This window comes from Botrytis porri (genome assembly GCF_014898465.1).
Source record: "Botrytis porri strain MUCL 3234 chromosome Unknown BPOR_004, whole genome shotgun sequence".
NCBI classification, from domain to species: Eukaryota; Fungi; Ascomycota; class Leotiomycetes; order Helotiales; family Sclerotiniaceae; genus Botrytis; species Botrytis porri.
The window spans coordinates 1,191,531-1,209,985 of record NW_024066078.1 but is presented as its reverse complement, the minus strand read 5'-3'; the positions used below and the strand labels follow the sequence as shown (position 1 = coordinate 1,209,985).

Genomic DNA, 18,455 nt, shown 5'->3' with positions numbered 1-18,455 from the left:
CATCAAGAACAATAGACAATGTCTCACCCACGCATAGTACCATTGCCTGGATGGGATGAAAGAGATACCGTTAGCCCTACCAAATTTAAGTCGTTCGTCTCTCATCAGATATTTTGATCGGCAGAGTACATCATCAACCACTGTACATATACAGTAAGACGCAAAGAGTTCCAGGAGCCTCGTGGTTGTGAGAAGAGGTAATAGAATAAAAATTATCGGATTATCGGTAGGCCTATAGTGACTCTAGACAATCTACAAACGCCAGTCGCATGGATTTGTTGTCAATGTGCCTTAAATTAATCCATGTCTGAAAGTATCATGATGGCTTCTCGAAAGACAAATGAAAATTAATTTTGAACCATTGTGAACCTGTGAAATTGAAGTTTATATGGGTTAGGCAGCATTTTCCTTGCGTTAGGCTGGAATGCATCAATACCCAACCCGATTGATTTCGCGCCACAAAAGAATCAATCACAGACCACCCAAACTACCAAGATCACAAACCTTGCCAGCAAAACTGCAAGAATCGCTGGCTGCCCTTTGCTTTTTTGCATCTCATTCACTATCAGCATCCAGCATCACGATCACCAGTTCCTGTTCCAGTTCCTGTTCGTTCTTCGCAGAATATTCAAGCCTTGATGGTTTCTGTTGTGCAATCCGAGGCTCGGAATTGGGGGTCAAATGTCACATCTACCATTGGTCCCTCGGTCTAGTAGATTGAGATATTAATGTGATATGACAGGTAGAATCCTGTGCACAACATGTGTGTAGAGTAAGTATAGCACAGGGCATCGCATAGCATAGCATATTCATGTAAGGTCAAGGTAGGTCAAGGTAGGTAAAAAGGCTTTGATACAGATTTGACCAAATAATTCGATTGCCATAAACGAAGAATTGGTCAAGGGGAACCTCGGCGTCGCTCATTACAGGATGGATATTCTCCTCTGATGTATTCACGCGTCATCTTCGATCACTTTACACACTCAATGTGTGTGCCATCTATTTCCCTACTTTCCCGCTGTAGTAGCAAGGGAAGGAGTTCCACTTTCTGGCAAAGTCGGCGAGTCTATATTCCCCAGAACCCAGAATTTACGTTGGGTCCTTGGTCGTAGGACCGAATCATCATGGAACAGTATTGTGATAGACTGGATTTCGATCCCTGGGTAGATCCAATGGTTCAGGCTTGAGAGGACTGGAGATTATGATGGGTTGGAGAATGGATGAGCTGATGATAGGGTGAGATATCAATCTGTTTGATGAAAGGTTTCTGATAAGTATACAGAAAGATGCCCTTAACATAAAGGTTTTGGTTAGAGTTTTTTTAATGATTCATGTCGACATTTTTCACTATATTCCTGACATGAAGATATAAAACTTTGAACAAGCAATACGAAAATTTAATATTTAATTGGTTCACTATTTAAACACCTGGAGACTTCTTCCCACGCCTAGCTATAACGAGGCATATTTATCTCTCTCTCTCTCTCTATATCCATACATATCTAGGTATTTGAACCTCTCTACCTATATACTTCCCCAAAGTTGTCACGGCCGTTGTTGCTGCTGCCCCCTCTTTGAAACCCCATCGGTGCCATCACTATCTTCCACCTTACCATATCCAACCTTACGCCACACTTGTCGACCCATTCCAGATTCAAGTCATCCTTCCTTTACATACTCCCGTACGAAAGTACCTCGGAGGATCAAGAAAACAGGCTGGCTCGCTCACTCTGCCCACATTTGGTTTTGCATTGCACTTGCTATTCGTCATATCCTGCCCACAATACCTGACTGCAAGAACAAGAATTTGGTATTGTGACTACATTCCATAGCAATCAATATTAATTACCTTGGATAATCTAAGAAGAAAAGAGAGAGATCCTTCCTGCCTCTCCTCCCTCGTCTTTTCTCCTCCTCTTCAACAAAAAGAAGGTTCAATCATTTTCTGGAATATATCCAATCAACCTAGATCAGATCGGATCAGATCAAATCAAATTCATTAGAAAAATCGATTGAAAAGGATCTTCCTCTTCAAACAGAATAATAAGCATAATCCCGTCACAAATCTCTCAATTTTCCTCGCATTCTTACTATACAGCTGCTGCTTGTTGTCCAATTATTCAATAGTTATTCTTTTGACTGGTTGGGCTGTACACGATCTTTAAAAGCGGCCAGTTTAAAACCCTTATGACTGCACCTTTCCTAAACGGACATTCAGCTACAATTACAGTCGACAGGGGGGATTAAAAAAAGACACACTCGACACACCACTCCTCGCAAACCCAGCCTTCTCTCGCTTTTGCCACTTTCTCCCACTCTTCCTCTCACACCGTCTTATCTAAAAATCAATTCTTCTTTTGAGTAGTGAGTCTTCAAGACAAGAGTCAAAACTTCCATCGAAAAAAAGAAAAAACACAAGGGGAACAAACAGATCGCCAGCTCAGAGAAAATATCCCAGTCATCATTCGTCTAGAAGGTTAAATTATTTACTTGCCTCTTCCTAGAGTACGACTTCATATTACACGACATTATTATACCAGCTTCCGCGTCTCCTGCGTTACCACTCTCTGGGATTGGATAGGACCTTTTCAAATCTTACACCCTCTTCTCATACGCTTTCCAAGCTTCAAAGTTACTCAGGACCAACCGATCCTTTCTCGTACTTCCACAGGATTACTTCTTCTCGAGGCTCCCATTCACCCCCCCCGCCCCGGATATTGAGAAAGTTTTCCACTTCTCTAAACAGGATTTTCTTCTAGGCCGTGTTCTGACTATCCAATTTGTCACCGGTTATTTTGTGTGCTACCACATTCATTCCCTAGGCTGACTTGTGTGTGATTTGCATTCCAAAATCCTCACTTCTGGTCCTTCTCTTTCTCTTCCTACCAACCTTTTCCTGGATCATCATCATGTCGCGACGTGACGATAGAGATAGCAGAGCTTCGCGCTCGCAACCGCAGCCACCACACTCATCTGTTAGCAGGACAGGCCAGTTTGTTATTGACGCTGAAGGTATCGACAGAGAAGTTATCACGGCCGACATCTGCCGGTATCTTGGTAACGATGCTCTCGTCAAACCGGGTGACGTGGAAGTAAGTCGACTCCAAATTTTCAGACTTCAATCTGCGACGAAAAACTAATGTCTTTATCTACAGGACCCGAGGACGAAACAACTTAAGCCTGTATACGTGATCACAGCTTACAGGAACCTCACAAATGTAATGTCGCGTTATATCGATTAAGTGATGTCGCTGATGAATTTGAGGTATAGGCAATGATATTTGATTTAAAGCAGGCGTCTGCAGACTGGCGAGCTGAGAGACTTGCTAGATCGAATGCACAATACCCTACAAATGGTATCTCTTTAAGGGATTCGAACGAGATAGTTCGAAAATCTAACACCCCTATAGTAGTGGACTACAGAAGTTCAAATGCACTCGATCAATCTATTGCTCGAATGGATAGAATGGATGCAACACAGCCTCGACCTGCTGCACAACAAGGGATGTATAATTCACCATCGGCTGCTGTGCCCAGTTCCCAATCATATCAACCAAGTGGCCAGGGTTACTCGGCGGGTTACAGCCAGCCCACAAGTTACCAGAATGATGGCTACACCCAGCCATCATCACAACCGTATGCTCCTTCCACCCAAGGATACCCACATGACTCCAGGACTTATATCCATGGATCCAATTATTCTGTTGCTGAACCACCCGCTGGCCGCGGCGGATCTGTTCCTCAGTCAACTCCTAGGACTCAATATCCACCTAGTACATCCTACCAAGCACCTACAACGCAGTACTACTCCCAATCTGGACCACCTGCATCAACACCAGCATATGCCGCCCATGCACCAACAGATCCCTACTATAGTAGTCGTGGTGCGTACGCCCAAGTGCATCCATTTTCTTAATTGTTTTTATTCTCGCAACGAACGTAATCTAACAATTTAGCTGCTCCATCAGGCAATTATGAGTCCACTCCGGAGATATACGACAGCAGAGCGTACCCGGAAAGTTCAGATTACCAGATGCAAGATGCCGGATATACTGAACCAGGCTCATCATACCAGGAACCTGTATCATACTCTCAGCCAATGCCATCTGGACGAAGTGGCACCGCCACTTCTTCGTCTCAAAGACCGCGTGACCGGGACAGTAGGGATGACCGTGACAGACATCACCAGCGCCGCAGGAATTGATCTTCTCTCTGGGACGTAATTGATTTGTGCGATACTGTTTCCTCGGACTCTTATCATGTCCTGGCGTTTTTTTTCATTGCTTTATTCCCTGGATTTACTGGAACACTGGACCAATCAAAGGAAGCTCCCATATTATGGATCCAGACGAGACAAAGGGTACTTTACGACTTCATCGGAATCTTAATAAAAAGCCGAGAATGCAATAGGTATTGCATCTTGGATATCGAGGTATGGTCTTTATGTTACCAGGATTTTCTATCATACCCATCGCTAGACTACCACGAACTGGACCGAATACGGAATGTATTATCGGAGAATTGCCGCGGATGTTTATCATGAACTTTGCATGTGCAGAGCATTTATCCCCGGCTTTATGAGCTTCGAAAGACCAATTGAGGATAACGGATGTGTTTTTGCCTTCTTGCATTTTTCATCTGTCAGTTGCATCAGTTTTTGCACACGCACAGGCCGTTGGGGCGCATCATGAGTTTATGTTTTCTTGAAAGTTTCTGGATTATTTTAGGATACCATCCCTCATACTTGCTGCCTTGGACCCAAATTTCCGGAAGCCCCGCCGGCTGGTATTTCCTCCATACCACGTTTCGTGATTTGGTTAGTATCTTAATACTCGTCAGAGCATTCAGGTCTGGGTTCAGGCAGCATTGTAGAGGAGTTTGTATATACATCGACAGCAGCCATTCAAAGGATAATTTCAGCACTTCAAAATAATGCCCATCTACTTCATTTTATGGATTCCTTTGTGGTCAAGACCCGACCATGGATTTTCATCACTGACTTTCAAGCATGGCTTCACAGCACAGGTATAGTGAAACCATCCGGTTTTGGGACCTCTTTCTGGATTGGCCTTCTTTTCATTTGGACCTGGATTGCTACCCTTTCGGACTACCGTCTCTTGGATTTCAAAAGTTCAAACCTTTGGACGTGCTATCTCTCGATATTCCCTCCATTGCGTTCGTGTTCGATTCAGGTGTGTATCATGGACGAATCGGCTCAAATTCAGTCTCTCTTCGTCGCCTTGTCCATATGAATTCCATCGAGTTCCGGAGCATCGGAACATCTGACCTTTCCATGGATTACAGAAGGTTGTTGGGCGCCGCCTGACACAGTCCCGAGTAATGAGAAGTGTGGTCCAAACAGACACCAAAACATCCAAGCAACAATATGAAAGAGGCCCCGTGAATCGACCCATTGCAAGCATATTCCTGGCTTGGACTCGGCATCCCAACTTGAGATCCATCGCTCCCTCCAAGCGGGCCTTGAAGAAAGACACATAAATCATTCAAATTGGCCACTGAACCTCCCGAGGACTATCTGCACCTTGCAGTATTGTGTCATATCTCGCCTCATCTCAGCACTATCAACAGTTTCTTGCATGGTTTCAAATCCAGGATAGCATTCTTGATCATCATTCGGCCCTCATAAAACATATCCACATTGGACGTCCAATACCGTGGTCATTTACCAGCAGCTGTTAGCCATTCTCCTGAAGACGAATCGGCTAGCCACGAGGCATAACGGCCGGCTTGCACAAAGGGAAATCTTCTAACCTGTCCTCTTCATTGACTTCCGACAGCAGTAGGAAATTGCATGTCAAAATTGGGAACCTCAAGAAAGGTGGTTTGGCTTCAGCGCGTGTCATTTCAATAATTTAGGGTGGCAATAGTCTGTTATTTCTTTCTCTTAATACTCTGCTCGCATGTTTGCGGGCCTGAGTTGTACGATTGGGATCGGTTTCATTCCAGTTCTGTGGAGGTTTGAAGGACTTCATATTCGTTTCCGGTTGGGTTGTGAGGAAACCTAGTACGCATGGCGGTTCGGTTGGTCAGTCGATCGGTGGCATGGTGTGGCCATTGGCACATATTATCATTTACATCATCTCGCAAAACGGCATAGGTGGCATAAATTTAGATGCTATTACGCCATCGCTACTCATGGCCTTTTAATAACTAGTTTTCGTTTCATGTTACATTTGGATTTCTATTAGCTATAGTGTTCTGATGGTAGACCATTTGACGGTGTGTAATGAGATGAATAACGGTTGAAACTGCAGCTCTATGCAACACTCAGGGAAATAATGATAAAAAAACATTTTAGAAGACTAGATTCTAACGTTGTAACTCTTGCTAGTCTTAATCAATTGACGTTTATGACTGTTGTTTGCCTAGACAATGTAGAACTCGTGAAATAGTGAATTGACAGGCAAATTTCATGCCTGACGGCAGCAATAAAGGGGCACGTCTGTGATTGTAGGTAGGCGTTTGAAATATTGATAGGTCTAAGATGTTACCTTGTCTATTTAAAAAAAAAAACATCTATGGAAATCAAGATGACATCTGTCTTTCAAGGTTGTTGAACCAACAGTCTTGAGAAATTGAACGTTCTGGATTTGTTTAATGCTATCTTTGCGATATGTATGGGAAAGCCCAAAAGTTGATATTTGGGGTAAGTTATTGTACCGAGGCTTACCTAGATTGTCTCAGTGCATTCATTCATGGCCTTAAAAGAGTATATCATCAACTTAAACAATTACATACATGCATGCATGCGTTATCATACTTATAATAATTCGTGATGCTACTACTTTCCTTGTGTTTAATTCCACTGATTTGCACTTCTATTCTGGTATCAGGATGGACTAATTATTGGGCTGAAGGTTTCCAGGTGCCATTCCTACCGTCAGTTCAAGCTCCTCTACGACAATGGACCTCACCACCCAAAAGCTCTGCAGGCGATGTAGCTGTTACTCAGAGTCGAACCCTCACTCTGCGAAGCGTGTATCATCGCGGAACGAAAGAATATCCTGAGTTACATCGACGGCTCAGAATCAATCCTGAGAAGATAAAGAAAGCGGCCCTCGAAGTTAGCGATGGCGAATCTGAAGTTGGGCCTTTTACCCTTCACACAGCTCCAATAGGCATCCACCGGCTTCGAAAGCGAAGTGTACAAGATATAGAAGCTTTCAATCAATGGCCTGCCGATTTACCTGCATCGGCGTGGTCTGTTGATGATGTATCGGCGCCAAATGTGACAGACAAATCCACGGTGGTCAATTTTGCGGTCATGGCAGCAAACACATATCAGCGAACTCCAGATGACCCTCAGTGGGAAGACGTAAAACCTCCCTTCAACCTTTCATCTTCCATTGGATGGGAATCGGATGGTCTGCGGGGCCATGTTTATGCCGACGACACAAATACTACAATCGTTATCGCGTTGAAGGGTACAACTTCAGCTGTATTCGATGGAGCGGAAACAACTACAAATGACAAGGAGAACGATAATCTGTTTGCGGGATGTTGCTGTGGACAAGGTGGATGGGGGCTACGAAAAGTGTGTGATTGTATGACGGCAACATACACATGCAACGAAATGTGTGTTTCTAAAGCATTAAAGAAACCGAATCGTTATTATCAAGCTGCCGTGGAACTTTATGGAAATATTACAGAGGAATACCCCAATGCCGATGTTTGGTTGACCGGTCATTCTCTTGGAGGACTCGTCACTACTCTTGTTGCATTAACTTTTGGCCACCCTGTACTGACCTTTGAGTCGGTTCCTCAAGAATTAGCAATCTCTCGATTGGCTCTTCCTACCCCACCAGGATATAATTCGGCCTCTGAAGCTCGTGATAATGTAGGTATCTGGAATTTCGGACACACCGCTGATCCAGTATATATGGGTACGTGTAATGGGGCTACATCACTTTGTGCTTTTGCTGGTTATGCCCTCGAGTCGACATGTCATGCAGGATTACGATGTGTATACGATGTTGTTACAGATTTGGGCTGGAGTGTATCTCTATCGACTCATGGGATCAGAGCCTCCATCAGAAATGTATACAAGAAGTATGATGAACCCCCAGCGTGTGTTGCCGAGACCGATTGTGTTGATTGCTTCAATTGGAAACGAGAAAAAGGCCCTCACTCTACTTCATCAAGTACTATTGCAAGTACAACGTCGAAACCAAGGACTCGTACCGAAACTTGCAAAACTCCTGGCTGGTGGGGTTGCTTAGATGAAGGTAGTGCGAGTACAACGTTTACGTCAACGACAACGATAACATCGACATCTTGTAAGAGTTATGGGTGGTTTGGTCGATGTGTAGATCCAACTGCTACCACATTCACCTCTAAAACCACAATTATCGAGGCCTCGGCGGCTATTCAAGAGGTTACTGCCACTGTCACGAGTAGCGAGGACCTCGCTAGAGGATCCATGACTCAACCAGTCCAAACACATCAAATCACTGCCTCTCCAAAAGCTCCCACTTAAGAAAAATCAAGCATACTTGACGGTGACATGAACTTGTGATTGGATAACGGATTTTGTCATAAGATTGTCTTGTTATAATTAGAGAATATAAGATCTCCTCGCTGATATCTTCGGATAATGTTTATAAGAAATGAAGTTTGAGCAAGCAACATTGCGACGTCTAGACTTTGATTCGGATATAGGTTCTAAAACGCCAATACTGGGTATCTAAGCATACTACCACCTCATCAACTTCAATCCTTACTACCAAGCTCCTCATGCAAGCATCACGGCTCATTACTAATCAAACGTTAGCCCGCTTTAGGATTCCCTCGGACGTCGTTTGGAAAAGATTGATTCAAAAGTTCGTTTCATCCATTCAATCTTTGATCTGTTGAAGGACAGAAGAAGAAGTGACTGAAGAACTCTTACAGCAGCATATATCCAAAGCACATGTATAGAAGGATACTATTGCAGTTGTAACATTATTTAGGTAGAATGAATCATATTACTCGTAATACTATTGTGTACCATTTATACTATGCGCCGTTCATTTCTTATAGTCGCGAAAGATCGGTCAAGATCTCATTGGCTTTCGCGTCGCTTCCTGATAGATAAAAGGGGCATTTTAAGTGAGTTCTAGGCAATTGACAATGGATGATTGTTTGGAGCAGGGAGTGAAATAGTATTCAAGGAAATTGTAGTAGGTGGTAAGTGTAGAAGTATTTGGCAAAGGAAGATTGATACTGATATTGGAAGGAGCGCTGTAACCTGTTTGGGAGAGAAATGACGGTTTAAAAATGATAGCGAGCCAGCAATATGAGATGGAGATGAGAATAAGTACGAGATGAGAATGAAGGAGATACTGTGATTATATGAACTTTTTCGTTATAGATGGAGGGGTTTTTATTGGTTTTTCTTGGTTTTAAGGGGGGGGGGGGGGGGGGGGGGGTTATGTGATTAATATCTCAACTTCTCGAGTCGGAATGGGAATTCGAGATTGTAGTACCAACTCGGTTTTCTCTCGACAAGGTGGGATTTGATATCTCGAATGGTTGGTGGAGAATTGGTGATTGGTAATTGAATTCAAGGGAAGACGGATAGAGATGGAGTTAAGCCCAGGATTGTGGAGAATAGAATCTTGGACGCAACTTCGCATTTCTCTTTTTTGTTTGAAGTGATTGAATGGTTGAAGTGGCATTGGGTCTAGCGGTAGGATTTCTTCGAGATCTGTAGTCACAATTCTCCTTTTGCATGTGTGAACACGGTAATGTATGTGCACAGTATATGTATTATCTTCTCATGGTATGTATAGAGCACTATTGTCGAATCTTATATTGATCAAAACTTATGATCTCCATGGGTAATGAGAAATGAGGAATGTGATTGGATGGTAGAAGAAGGCAGTGTCAAGTCCTTGTTCATCTTTCACGAGTTGCGTATTTTTACATTGTGGTCTTTTTCGGGTTGGATGACGGATGGGGTAGATTGTTGAGTGGGGATGGCTTGTTTGTTGGAGCTTTATATTGTAGGATTTTTTAAAGCGCGGGGAGAGGGAGTGGAAAGTTGGTTTTGAGTAGGGGAGTCCCCGGATTGAGGATGGGGTTCTGACGTTGAGATCTTCCTCGATGTGTGCGATGAGAAGAACGGGTATGACTTCACCTGGTGAAATGAGACGCGTGCTTTTGTCTTCTGGGGAATTGGACGATAGTGTAGTGATGCTTGGCCGTGTATGTTTCTCTATCTTGCTGTGAAGTTTGGACTGGGAGGACTCGATCACTATTTACTACATACCTGGGTAGTTATTGCTTTTCGATTATGCAGTACATGTTCATTCATGAAGATCTACTTTCCCATTCTCCCCTTTGTGAATCTACCACTGCAATGCTAGATTTTTTATATAGCACAAAACTTATTCTTGAATTTTGTCTGTCTAATTCGCTTGCGGGTCTGATATTGAAATTGCAAGCTACATTTCCTAATCTTGTGGAATCTTTCGGCGGGGGAGTGGATTATCTTTGAACATGCATAGGTGTTAGATTGTGCTGGGTTGATGAAACTTACGATGATATAGCTTGAGGTTTGATGTTTGAGGTTTCTCTTCCGTGTGGCGGGATGGAAATCTTGAGGGTATGTGAGATTGTATTGTTGTAAACGACATCGACGAAGAAGGGAAGTTTCTAGTGAAAGTGCAAATGTTAGCCTTCAGATCGAATAACCTCACTCTGCTATTCTCACTCTTCTCAATAAGTATCGTGCATAGTAATGCTAAATTGAATTTCAGTAAAATGATAGAATCATTCAAAACTGCAGGATATTCTCGCACTTACCCGACCGAGACACTCGCTCGAGAAGAGGATCTCTAATCCACGTCTGTTACCCCAGATCGTCAGTGTATTTTTTGCTTCCTATCTATGTCTTTTTCCCCAGAGGATTTTAGCCTTATAAATATATACATACATACTTGAATTGTATACTTGAGATCAAGAGCCACAGTTATCTAGTACGATTATATCCTCACGACCACCATATATTCGGTCAATTTCTTATCATAGATTCGAATCAGATGGACAAAATAACAATGAAGAAGAGATGACAGAATGAATTACATTGGTAGACCGAATATTGACCAGTATAGATTTGGATGCTTTCAAAATCAGCCAGTCTTTGGAAGAGAGGGGTTGCAATCAAAGACTCTTACATACGTAGGGTGAGATAGGAAGGAGTACTCATGCAAAACCACGACTCTAATTTCGTTTTCCGAATTCAGATATCTGTCTAATCTATCGATTAACCTCTGTCTTACTATTCACCTGCATTCCCAATAATCCACTCCGCCCTCTCCTTCAACTTGAACTTCTGAATCTTCCCGCTAGCCGTCTTCGGATACTCATCCATCCAAAAGATATATTTAGGAACCAAGTGGCCACTCAAATGTGTCCTCACATGGCGTCGAATTGCTTCTTTAGTAAGTGTTGGGTTTAGTCTCTTCTCTCCCTCTGTGATTTTAGCTCCGGCTTCTGCATTAGAGCCTTCAGTATGGTTGCTGGTACGAATTCCCATCTTCACAAGCTTGTCATAAGCTTCCCAGCTCATGATATCGTTCACCGCTCCCGCATCATCCGGCCCTCGACTCACACCCTGTCTAGGTACAATCCACGCACAAACTACCTCTCCATATTTGTGATCGGAAACTCCAACCACGCTAACCTCCCTCACATCTTCCATACCAAAGATACAATCTTCGATTTCAAGTGGATGGATGTTTTCTCCTCCCCGTATAATCAAATCTTTGATTCTCCCTGTAATCTTGACATATCCTTCCTCATCCATACTCGCTTCATCGCCCGTCTTCATCCAAACCTTCCCATCATTATCAGTGATCAAGACTTCTGCTGTGCGATCTGGGTCTGTATAATATTCTTTCATGACCAAATATCCCGAGACGGCCAATTCACCACGTTGACCTATTTGGAGAACTTTATTGGAATCAGAGGGTGAGATGATTTTGGTAGATACATGAGGTAATTGCTTCCCCACACTATTGACTCGCTTTTCCATTGGATCAGTAGGAGTCGTCATACAAGACACTGGGCTCGTTTCCGTCATCCCATAGCAAATCGTCAAACCGGTAAGATTTAATTGTTTATGAAGCTTTTCCATCAAGGATTTAGGAACGGAAGAACCAGCTGCGATACCTGTGCGTAAATGTTCAAAGCCAGTATGAGGAATAGTACCAGTAGAAAGAAGTTCGAGTTCGGCGAGAAACATAGTGGCAACTCCATAAAGGGCAGTGGCTTTGTTTTCTTGAATGCTCAGAAGAGTTGCCGAAGGGTTGAAAGCGGGAGAAGGAAACAGAATTGTGCTGCCATGAGTAGCGGTTGCCATATATCCGAGGATAGAACCGAAGCAGTGAAATAAAGGGGGTGGACAACAGACTATATCTGATGGTGTGAGAGCCATACGAGAGCCGATAAAATAGCCATTGTTGAGAATTGAATGATGTGTCAAGCAAGCTGCTTTAGGCGTCGAAGTTGTACCTGATGTGAATTGAATATTGATTACATCATCTTTATGCAATTCCTGATTTGGAATGACTTTTCTCTCTTTATCTGATCCATATATCGATATCATCGTTTGAAAATTAATTGTAGCTGGAAAATCCGCAAGTTCATCATTCGGATCTTTCACTAGAACAACGTTTTTTAAACTTGGAACAGCTTCACTCTTCCATTCATTTACGAGTTGCCTGAGATCCCCAATGATATCTTTCAGTAAAGGTGTATTGTCCCTAGGGGGCTTGAACGGTAAATGTGTTTCATGGCCAATTATCAGGTGTGAAGCTGCCAAGTGGTTTAAGGCCGACACCACTTGTTTCGTATTGAATGCTGGGTTCAACGGTACCTATTTCAATAACAATTAACATCTCCCCTATCTTTCAAAGTCATCTCTACCTCTCCGAAGATTCACTTCCATCATCCTCAACTTACCAATACAGCACCCAATTTCCAAATTGCATAAGTGATTGCTCCAAACTCCCATCCGTTCCCTAGACTAACAGCTACCCTATCTCCCTTCTGCACCCCCAGATTCCTCAACCCATATGCTATAACGTTACTTTTCTCATCCAACTCTCGATAGGTAAGTTTTATATTTTGGGAGCGAGATATGAGTGCAAGGTTGTCGCCATGAACGTTGACAATGCTGCGGAAATGCTGGGGAATCGTATGCTGGAGAAGTGGCGGCTGATAGGAAATGAATCGTTAACTTGGTGGTTATAAGAAATTGAAGATAGATGAATGGGGTGCGAGGGTATCGAGGATAGGGAAAGGAGAGGGAAGCAATAAACCCAGTTACCTCGTTAGGTCCAGCACTATAACTCTCTGTCAAAAGACCTCTCCTTTGAAAGCGCATTCCAAACGCAATCTCAACTTTGATTCTCATTGCACTCCCAACTCTCACTCCACCTCCCAAACTTCTCGCCATCTCACTCCTCAACTTAATCCCCAAACTATCTCCACATCTCCATCCCCGCATTCCAGCTCTGGCTTCCGTTCCCGTTTTCGCTCCCGCAATACAAAATCTAGAAGCCATTTCATCTATTAGAATAAAGAAAATCACTTACTCCGAAATGAAAACCAAAGCTTTTCAGCCCATGGCATACATGTAACAAACCAATATGTATGTGGACATTGTGAAATGTCGTCCCACTAAAGGACAAAAGTACAACAAGTACTACAGCTCTCGGTCCAAAAAGGCGGGGTATGCTCCGCGCTACTTTTCCGCTCTCTCGATCGATGTTAGACCCATAATTCATCTATGTAGTATTTCTATTGCTGGAAAAGTTACCCCTGAGTCTTGGCTACATATTAGATCTGAGATTTATGTCATATTTAATATATCCCAGAAGAAAAAAAGTGCACCAAAAAAGTTATATCGGAAAGACAGTGTGGCATGTTGTGATGATTGCTTGGTCCTCGACTTATTGATTCCTTTTCCCTATTCACAATACCAATAGTACAACTATATATACAACTCCACCGCCGTAGACTCTTCACCAATCTCCGACTCCTCCTTTGGGAGTACTCATAAAGATATTTTATCCGTATCCCAAGCAGATCGCAGCATCGCTTCAGCAATTCCACCATCTATTCCACCTCCCAAGGAAATCCAGAAGTACAAAAATCCAAGAATACACAAATCTCAACACTTGAAAATCCATGTCTTCTGCTTTTGACATTGCAGCCAAACATAGGAAATTCGGGACCTGCCTCCACATACATACACCTCCCTTCCCCTCAATCCTTCTTCAACCATCCAAACAAGAATGAAACTTTATCCCAATATCCCAAATCTCAAATCAAACTCCATGCTAATAGAATAAAAGCAAACGCAGAGGTATTTTTTGTAAGGACAACCATTCTATGTTTTCCCATCAAACGAAAAATATAAAAATAAAAAGCCTCCCATTGTGCTCGTCAGTGTGCCACTCATGCATTTGATGCTCGCTCGAAATCGACTAGTGCTATGTGCTCATATAACTTTTGTAAGGAAAAGTATCTGACATCGGGAAGCGAATATTTATTTAGTTTTCTCCAACATGTCGTTCGTTCTCAGGTTTCCAAGACCCTAAATAATCAGATTAGTTGATGTGCTTATCATCGAGAGATCTACTAGACAAACCTTCAAAGTCATGCTTCACAAAAGCCATAGGATCATCATAATCGTTTGCATTCATTTGTCCAACTCCAGGACTGAAGCTCGTGATAGGCAAAACAACCACATCACCAACCTTCTTTGCTGATACAATGCCTGTGAAATCTCTCCATGTGATGTTTCCCTTGCTTGTCGTCATATCAAAATATTTTTCATCGTTCAAAAAGTCGAAAATAGTATCTGTCCACAAAGCTGGACCGGTGAATGTTACAACATTCTTATCATCAAATTTCTTGAGAGTTCCACGTTTCTTCATGTCCAAAGTTTGTTGAGTAATATTGGCAACGATTTCGCGGAGCACAGGATGTCCAGGTTTTGCTTGAATTGTCCATTGGCAAAACTGAATTCTTCTAGAGTACCATTCTTGCCAATCGGGACGATCTGGATCTGCCTCAATGCCAACTACCAATCCAATAGCTTCGCGTGGCACACTCTCAGGGAGCCATTCCGGGGCAGGTTTCAATGCGTGGGTATCAATATCTGAGTAAATTCCGCCTCTGGCCAGCAGAATTAGGTAACGGAAGAAATCGGCCTTCAAGACAGGCATAGGTAAGGAATTGTAAGCCTCTAAAACTTCTGGCACAGAAGCATATAGATGCTTTAACAAATGAACTGCGACTTCGTCTGTGATGACTTCATGTACGAATCCTGGGTGCTTTTCTGACCAACTTGCTTCCGCAGGACGAAAAGCTTCCCCAAACTCTCCAGATGCTGGTGTGTATTTCCATGTCTGCCAAATGTATGCCGGAAACTTCGTCTCTACGTCGTACGGAAATTGATATGCGAGCTTTTCTCTCAAAGGTGCTCTTGACAAATCTTGTAATAGTGTTTGGGAAGCTTGAGTATTCTTTTTTGGTGTGGATGGAACCGCATCCGTCGAGGCTGATGAGCCTGGCTTTGTTTGTACATCCGCTTCATCTTTCTCTCCTGCTTTTGGTATACTCGAATCTTGTAATAACATATCGTTTGATGCAGGTTGATTGTGCGTTCGCGTTACCAGAAATACCATGGTAAGGAAGAAAGCCGCAGCTATTAAAGCTCTCCTGAAGGTCAACATCTTTGCGCAAATTGCAGAATTTGTATCTGCCGAGGAAATTGATACACAGTATCTCGACTATCCGAACGAATTCGTCCCTTATCCCGAGAATTGTCTTTTACCGTATGGTGAAATGTTCTCGTCAAGAGGTTCTGGTCACTGAATAGGCCGGACTCCGGGAGATTTTTGGGTCGTCAATTCAATGCCAAGATGGTAACGCACATAGGCGTGTTTGATAATGGATTGCGGAACCAACAGATAGCTAGCGTTTGATATGAGACTAGAAGTGCTTGAAAAGAAAAGGATGAGCCTCGATTCGATAATCAACCTGGAGTAAGGTAGAAAAGGTATTTAAAATGTGAGAAGAAAGGACAGACTTTGAGTGGATTGTATGTAAAGGAGTCAGAGAATGAATGGGTCAAAGATGGGCTCGAGGGGGGATTGAAAAGTAGATATACATTTCTCGTACCAAGTTTCGAAGGTTACCTAGGTAAATGGCAAATAATTATTCAAAATGAATGAATAGGTATGAAGGGTATAGACGATAGAGGTATGCTTTGCACTGTCATTGATCGACCTCTTCTTATTGTTGATCCTTTTCGTAATAAAATGAATCCCGAGTAAACCTTTTTTTTTATTCTCGGTCTCTTCTTCTTCCTTGCTCGTTTAACCAAAAGTGCTGGAAGTGAGTAGTTGGGTGAGAATGTTTTATAATCCTCTCTCTCTCTCTCTCTCTCTTTTTTGGTCTTTTCGTCGTCTCTTTACTTATTTATCTAATTCGTCAATCGGACTGGACTGGACTGGACTGGATTGGATAGGATTGGATTGGGTGATTCTTTCCAGAAAGGCAAGCTTATCATTACAACCAACCATGGCGATATATCAGGCCTGTGGTACGGGTATTACTGTATGCGTCGTGAGGACTTTGACACTAGAACGGTAGGAATGAGCCGAGTTTAGTGACGAATCATCCCTGTAGACAATCGTTCTGAAGTCAAGGAAGTGCTGGAAAGTGCTGGGGAGCGAAGAAAATAGAGTAGGAAATAGTAGAAGAATATGGAGAAGTAGAAAGAATCCAAAGCCGAAACCAACAATAGAGCAAGAGAGAAGCGTTATTAGTAAGGACCTTGGGAATCTTAGAATTTATTATTGTATTAATGTATCGTATCGTATTGTTCTCGGTAAGCCATTACTACTATGTACTTACTGACTGTATTATTAGCAGGCGAGGAGAGTTCAGGAATGAGGTAAAGTAATGAGGTCAAGGCAGGCAGGCCAAGTCAACAAACTATGAGATGCAGAGGATCGGTTCCTGTATCTCGATACGGAGGAGCTTGCTTACATTGATGATGACTATGAATATGACTATGGCGACTTCGTATAACCATGATACTATCAGATCATTGAACCTATGATCTATCTAGGTATCTACCATCTACCTATCCAAGTTAGCAACACAAATGGCACAGAGACCGGTAGCCTACCTACCGACTCAATCAAGAGTCAAGACGGACTTTGTTTCAGCTTTTCCTGCCCTTTGCATCCAGTCACAAACGGAGGAAATCCCTCCAATTATTACCACCAATGCAATGCAAGAGAGATGGTTCTATCACGGGCAGATCTTACTAGCTGGGCAGGTATAGACATCCATCCCTCTCCACCAAGGAAACGCCGCATCTCCAACCAATATTCAGACCACGTTTTCTCCGCGCCTTCACTCGAACTCTCCTCTCCTTCCTATCAAAGTCTATGTGGCCCCCACTCCGCAAAGTTTCGTACTGGAATCTGAATACTTACAATGTGCGTCGACATGCAGAACCAACATACGCATAAACTTGGAAAGCCGCGTAACCATTCGGAGGATCTAACCCGTAAGTCAGGAAGGCAAGAAGATACATGAAACTTATAAATTATATTAATACATGTGCTCTTGTTCATCCATCAAGCCCCGAGCCAAGTAACAATCATTATTATCCTTTATCCCTCATTATCAAACGTGGTATTGTGCCGTTGATATACCGACATGCATCAGACTTCTTCCGAGTCTTTCACAGGGGGGTGATTCAGGGGTACCAGGCCAATCGGACTCAACTTGGAGATAGAAAACGTTGATCACCTTGATGACTCCATCGTATCTCCCCAAATTGCACATCGTAATATATCTTTTCTACTCTAAAGGGGAATGTGTAATCTGAACACGCACTCCACCTTGAAACAAACTTATATCAAAGCTTAATTCTCCAAGACTCGAGGGGTCTGACAAACTCGGGAGTCTGTGGAAGACGGATGAGTTGCGGGTGAGTTATGGGATAAAACTTCGGATATGCAAACACAGACATTCCATCCAATCTTTGCTTCGTCAATGTCCACATAATGCCAAAGGGTTTGTGATACACAGAAGATGATGCACTGACCTTCTTCGTGTATATTACTTACTTTAGCTACCGTACCTTTCTATGCGTTCGCATGTGTGACCCCTCGTTCAATATACGTAAATATGCTTTGCGTCTCGCCATCTCAACAAAACAACATCTCACCAATTGCTGGGCTCACATCTTCATCTCCGCACTCAACCCTCACCATCCTCTCCTCTATCTCCATACCACATGCTTACCATCCCATCCCATTTGATCCCTTCCCAACCCGGCTTTACACCCGAGAAATATCATTCATACGACAACCCCTCAATGTGATACCGGTCCCTACAGAGATATCGTCGATCCATCA

At 43.0% G+C, this 18,455-nt stretch overlaps 4 protein-coding genes across 4 annotated transcripts; 2 read left to right on the top strand and 2 right to left on the bottom strand.

Moving 5' to 3' along the window:
• The first annotated feature begins 478 nt into the window (after positions 1 to 478).
• Positions 479 to 6,357, top strand: EAF01_003318 (uncharacterized protein). Its single transcript, XM_038911572.1, has 4 exons — positions 479 to 3,092; positions 3,156 to 3,218; positions 3,296 to 3,884; positions 3,957 to 6,357. The coding sequence occupies exons 1-4, from the start codon at positions 2,910 to 2,912 to the stop codon at positions 4,202 to 4,204; spliced, it is 1,083 nt and encodes a 360-aa protein (XP_038772807.1). The 5' UTR covers positions 479 to 2,909; the 3' UTR covers positions 4,205 to 6,357.
• Positions 6,358 to 6,796: 439 nt separating this feature from the next.
• Positions 6,797 to 8,497, top strand: EAF01_003317 (uncharacterized protein; the record flags this gene model as incomplete). The annotated part of the gene is made up of 1 exon (XM_038911571.1): positions 6,797 to 8,497. The coding sequence occupies one exon, from the start codon at positions 6,797 to 6,799 to the stop codon at positions 8,495 to 8,497; it is 1,701 nt and encodes a 566-aa protein (XP_038772806.1).
• Positions 8,498 to 10,417: 1,920 nt separating this feature from the next.
• On the bottom strand, positions 10,418 to 13,681 carry EAF01_003316 (uncharacterized protein). Its single transcript, XM_038911570.1, has 7 exons — positions 13,334 to 13,681; positions 12,967 to 13,221; positions 11,182 to 12,880; positions 10,937 to 11,123; positions 10,807 to 10,849; positions 10,715 to 10,744; positions 10,418 to 10,656 (listed from the first exon to the last, which is right to left on the bottom strand). The coding sequence occupies exons 1-3, from the start codon at positions 13,568 to 13,570 to the stop codon at positions 11,282 to 11,284; spliced, it is 2,091 nt and encodes a 696-aa protein (XP_038772805.1). The 5' UTR covers positions 13,571 to 13,681; the 3' UTR covers positions 10,418 to 10,656; positions 10,715 to 10,744; positions 10,807 to 10,849; positions 10,937 to 11,123; positions 11,182 to 11,281.
• A 245-nt stretch (positions 13,682 to 13,926) lies between these two features.
• EAF01_003315 (uncharacterized protein) lies at positions 13,927 to 17,091 on the bottom strand. Its single transcript, XM_038911569.1, has 3 exons — positions 16,187 to 17,091; positions 14,660 to 16,017; positions 13,927 to 14,605 (listed from the first exon to the last, which is right to left on the bottom strand). The coding sequence occupies exons 2-3, from the start codon at positions 15,747 to 15,749 to the stop codon at positions 14,562 to 14,564; spliced, it is 1,134 nt and encodes a 377-aa protein (XP_038772804.1). The 5' UTR covers positions 15,750 to 16,017; positions 16,187 to 17,091; the 3' UTR covers positions 13,927 to 14,561.
• Positions 17,092 to 18,455: the final 1,364 nt, after the last annotated feature.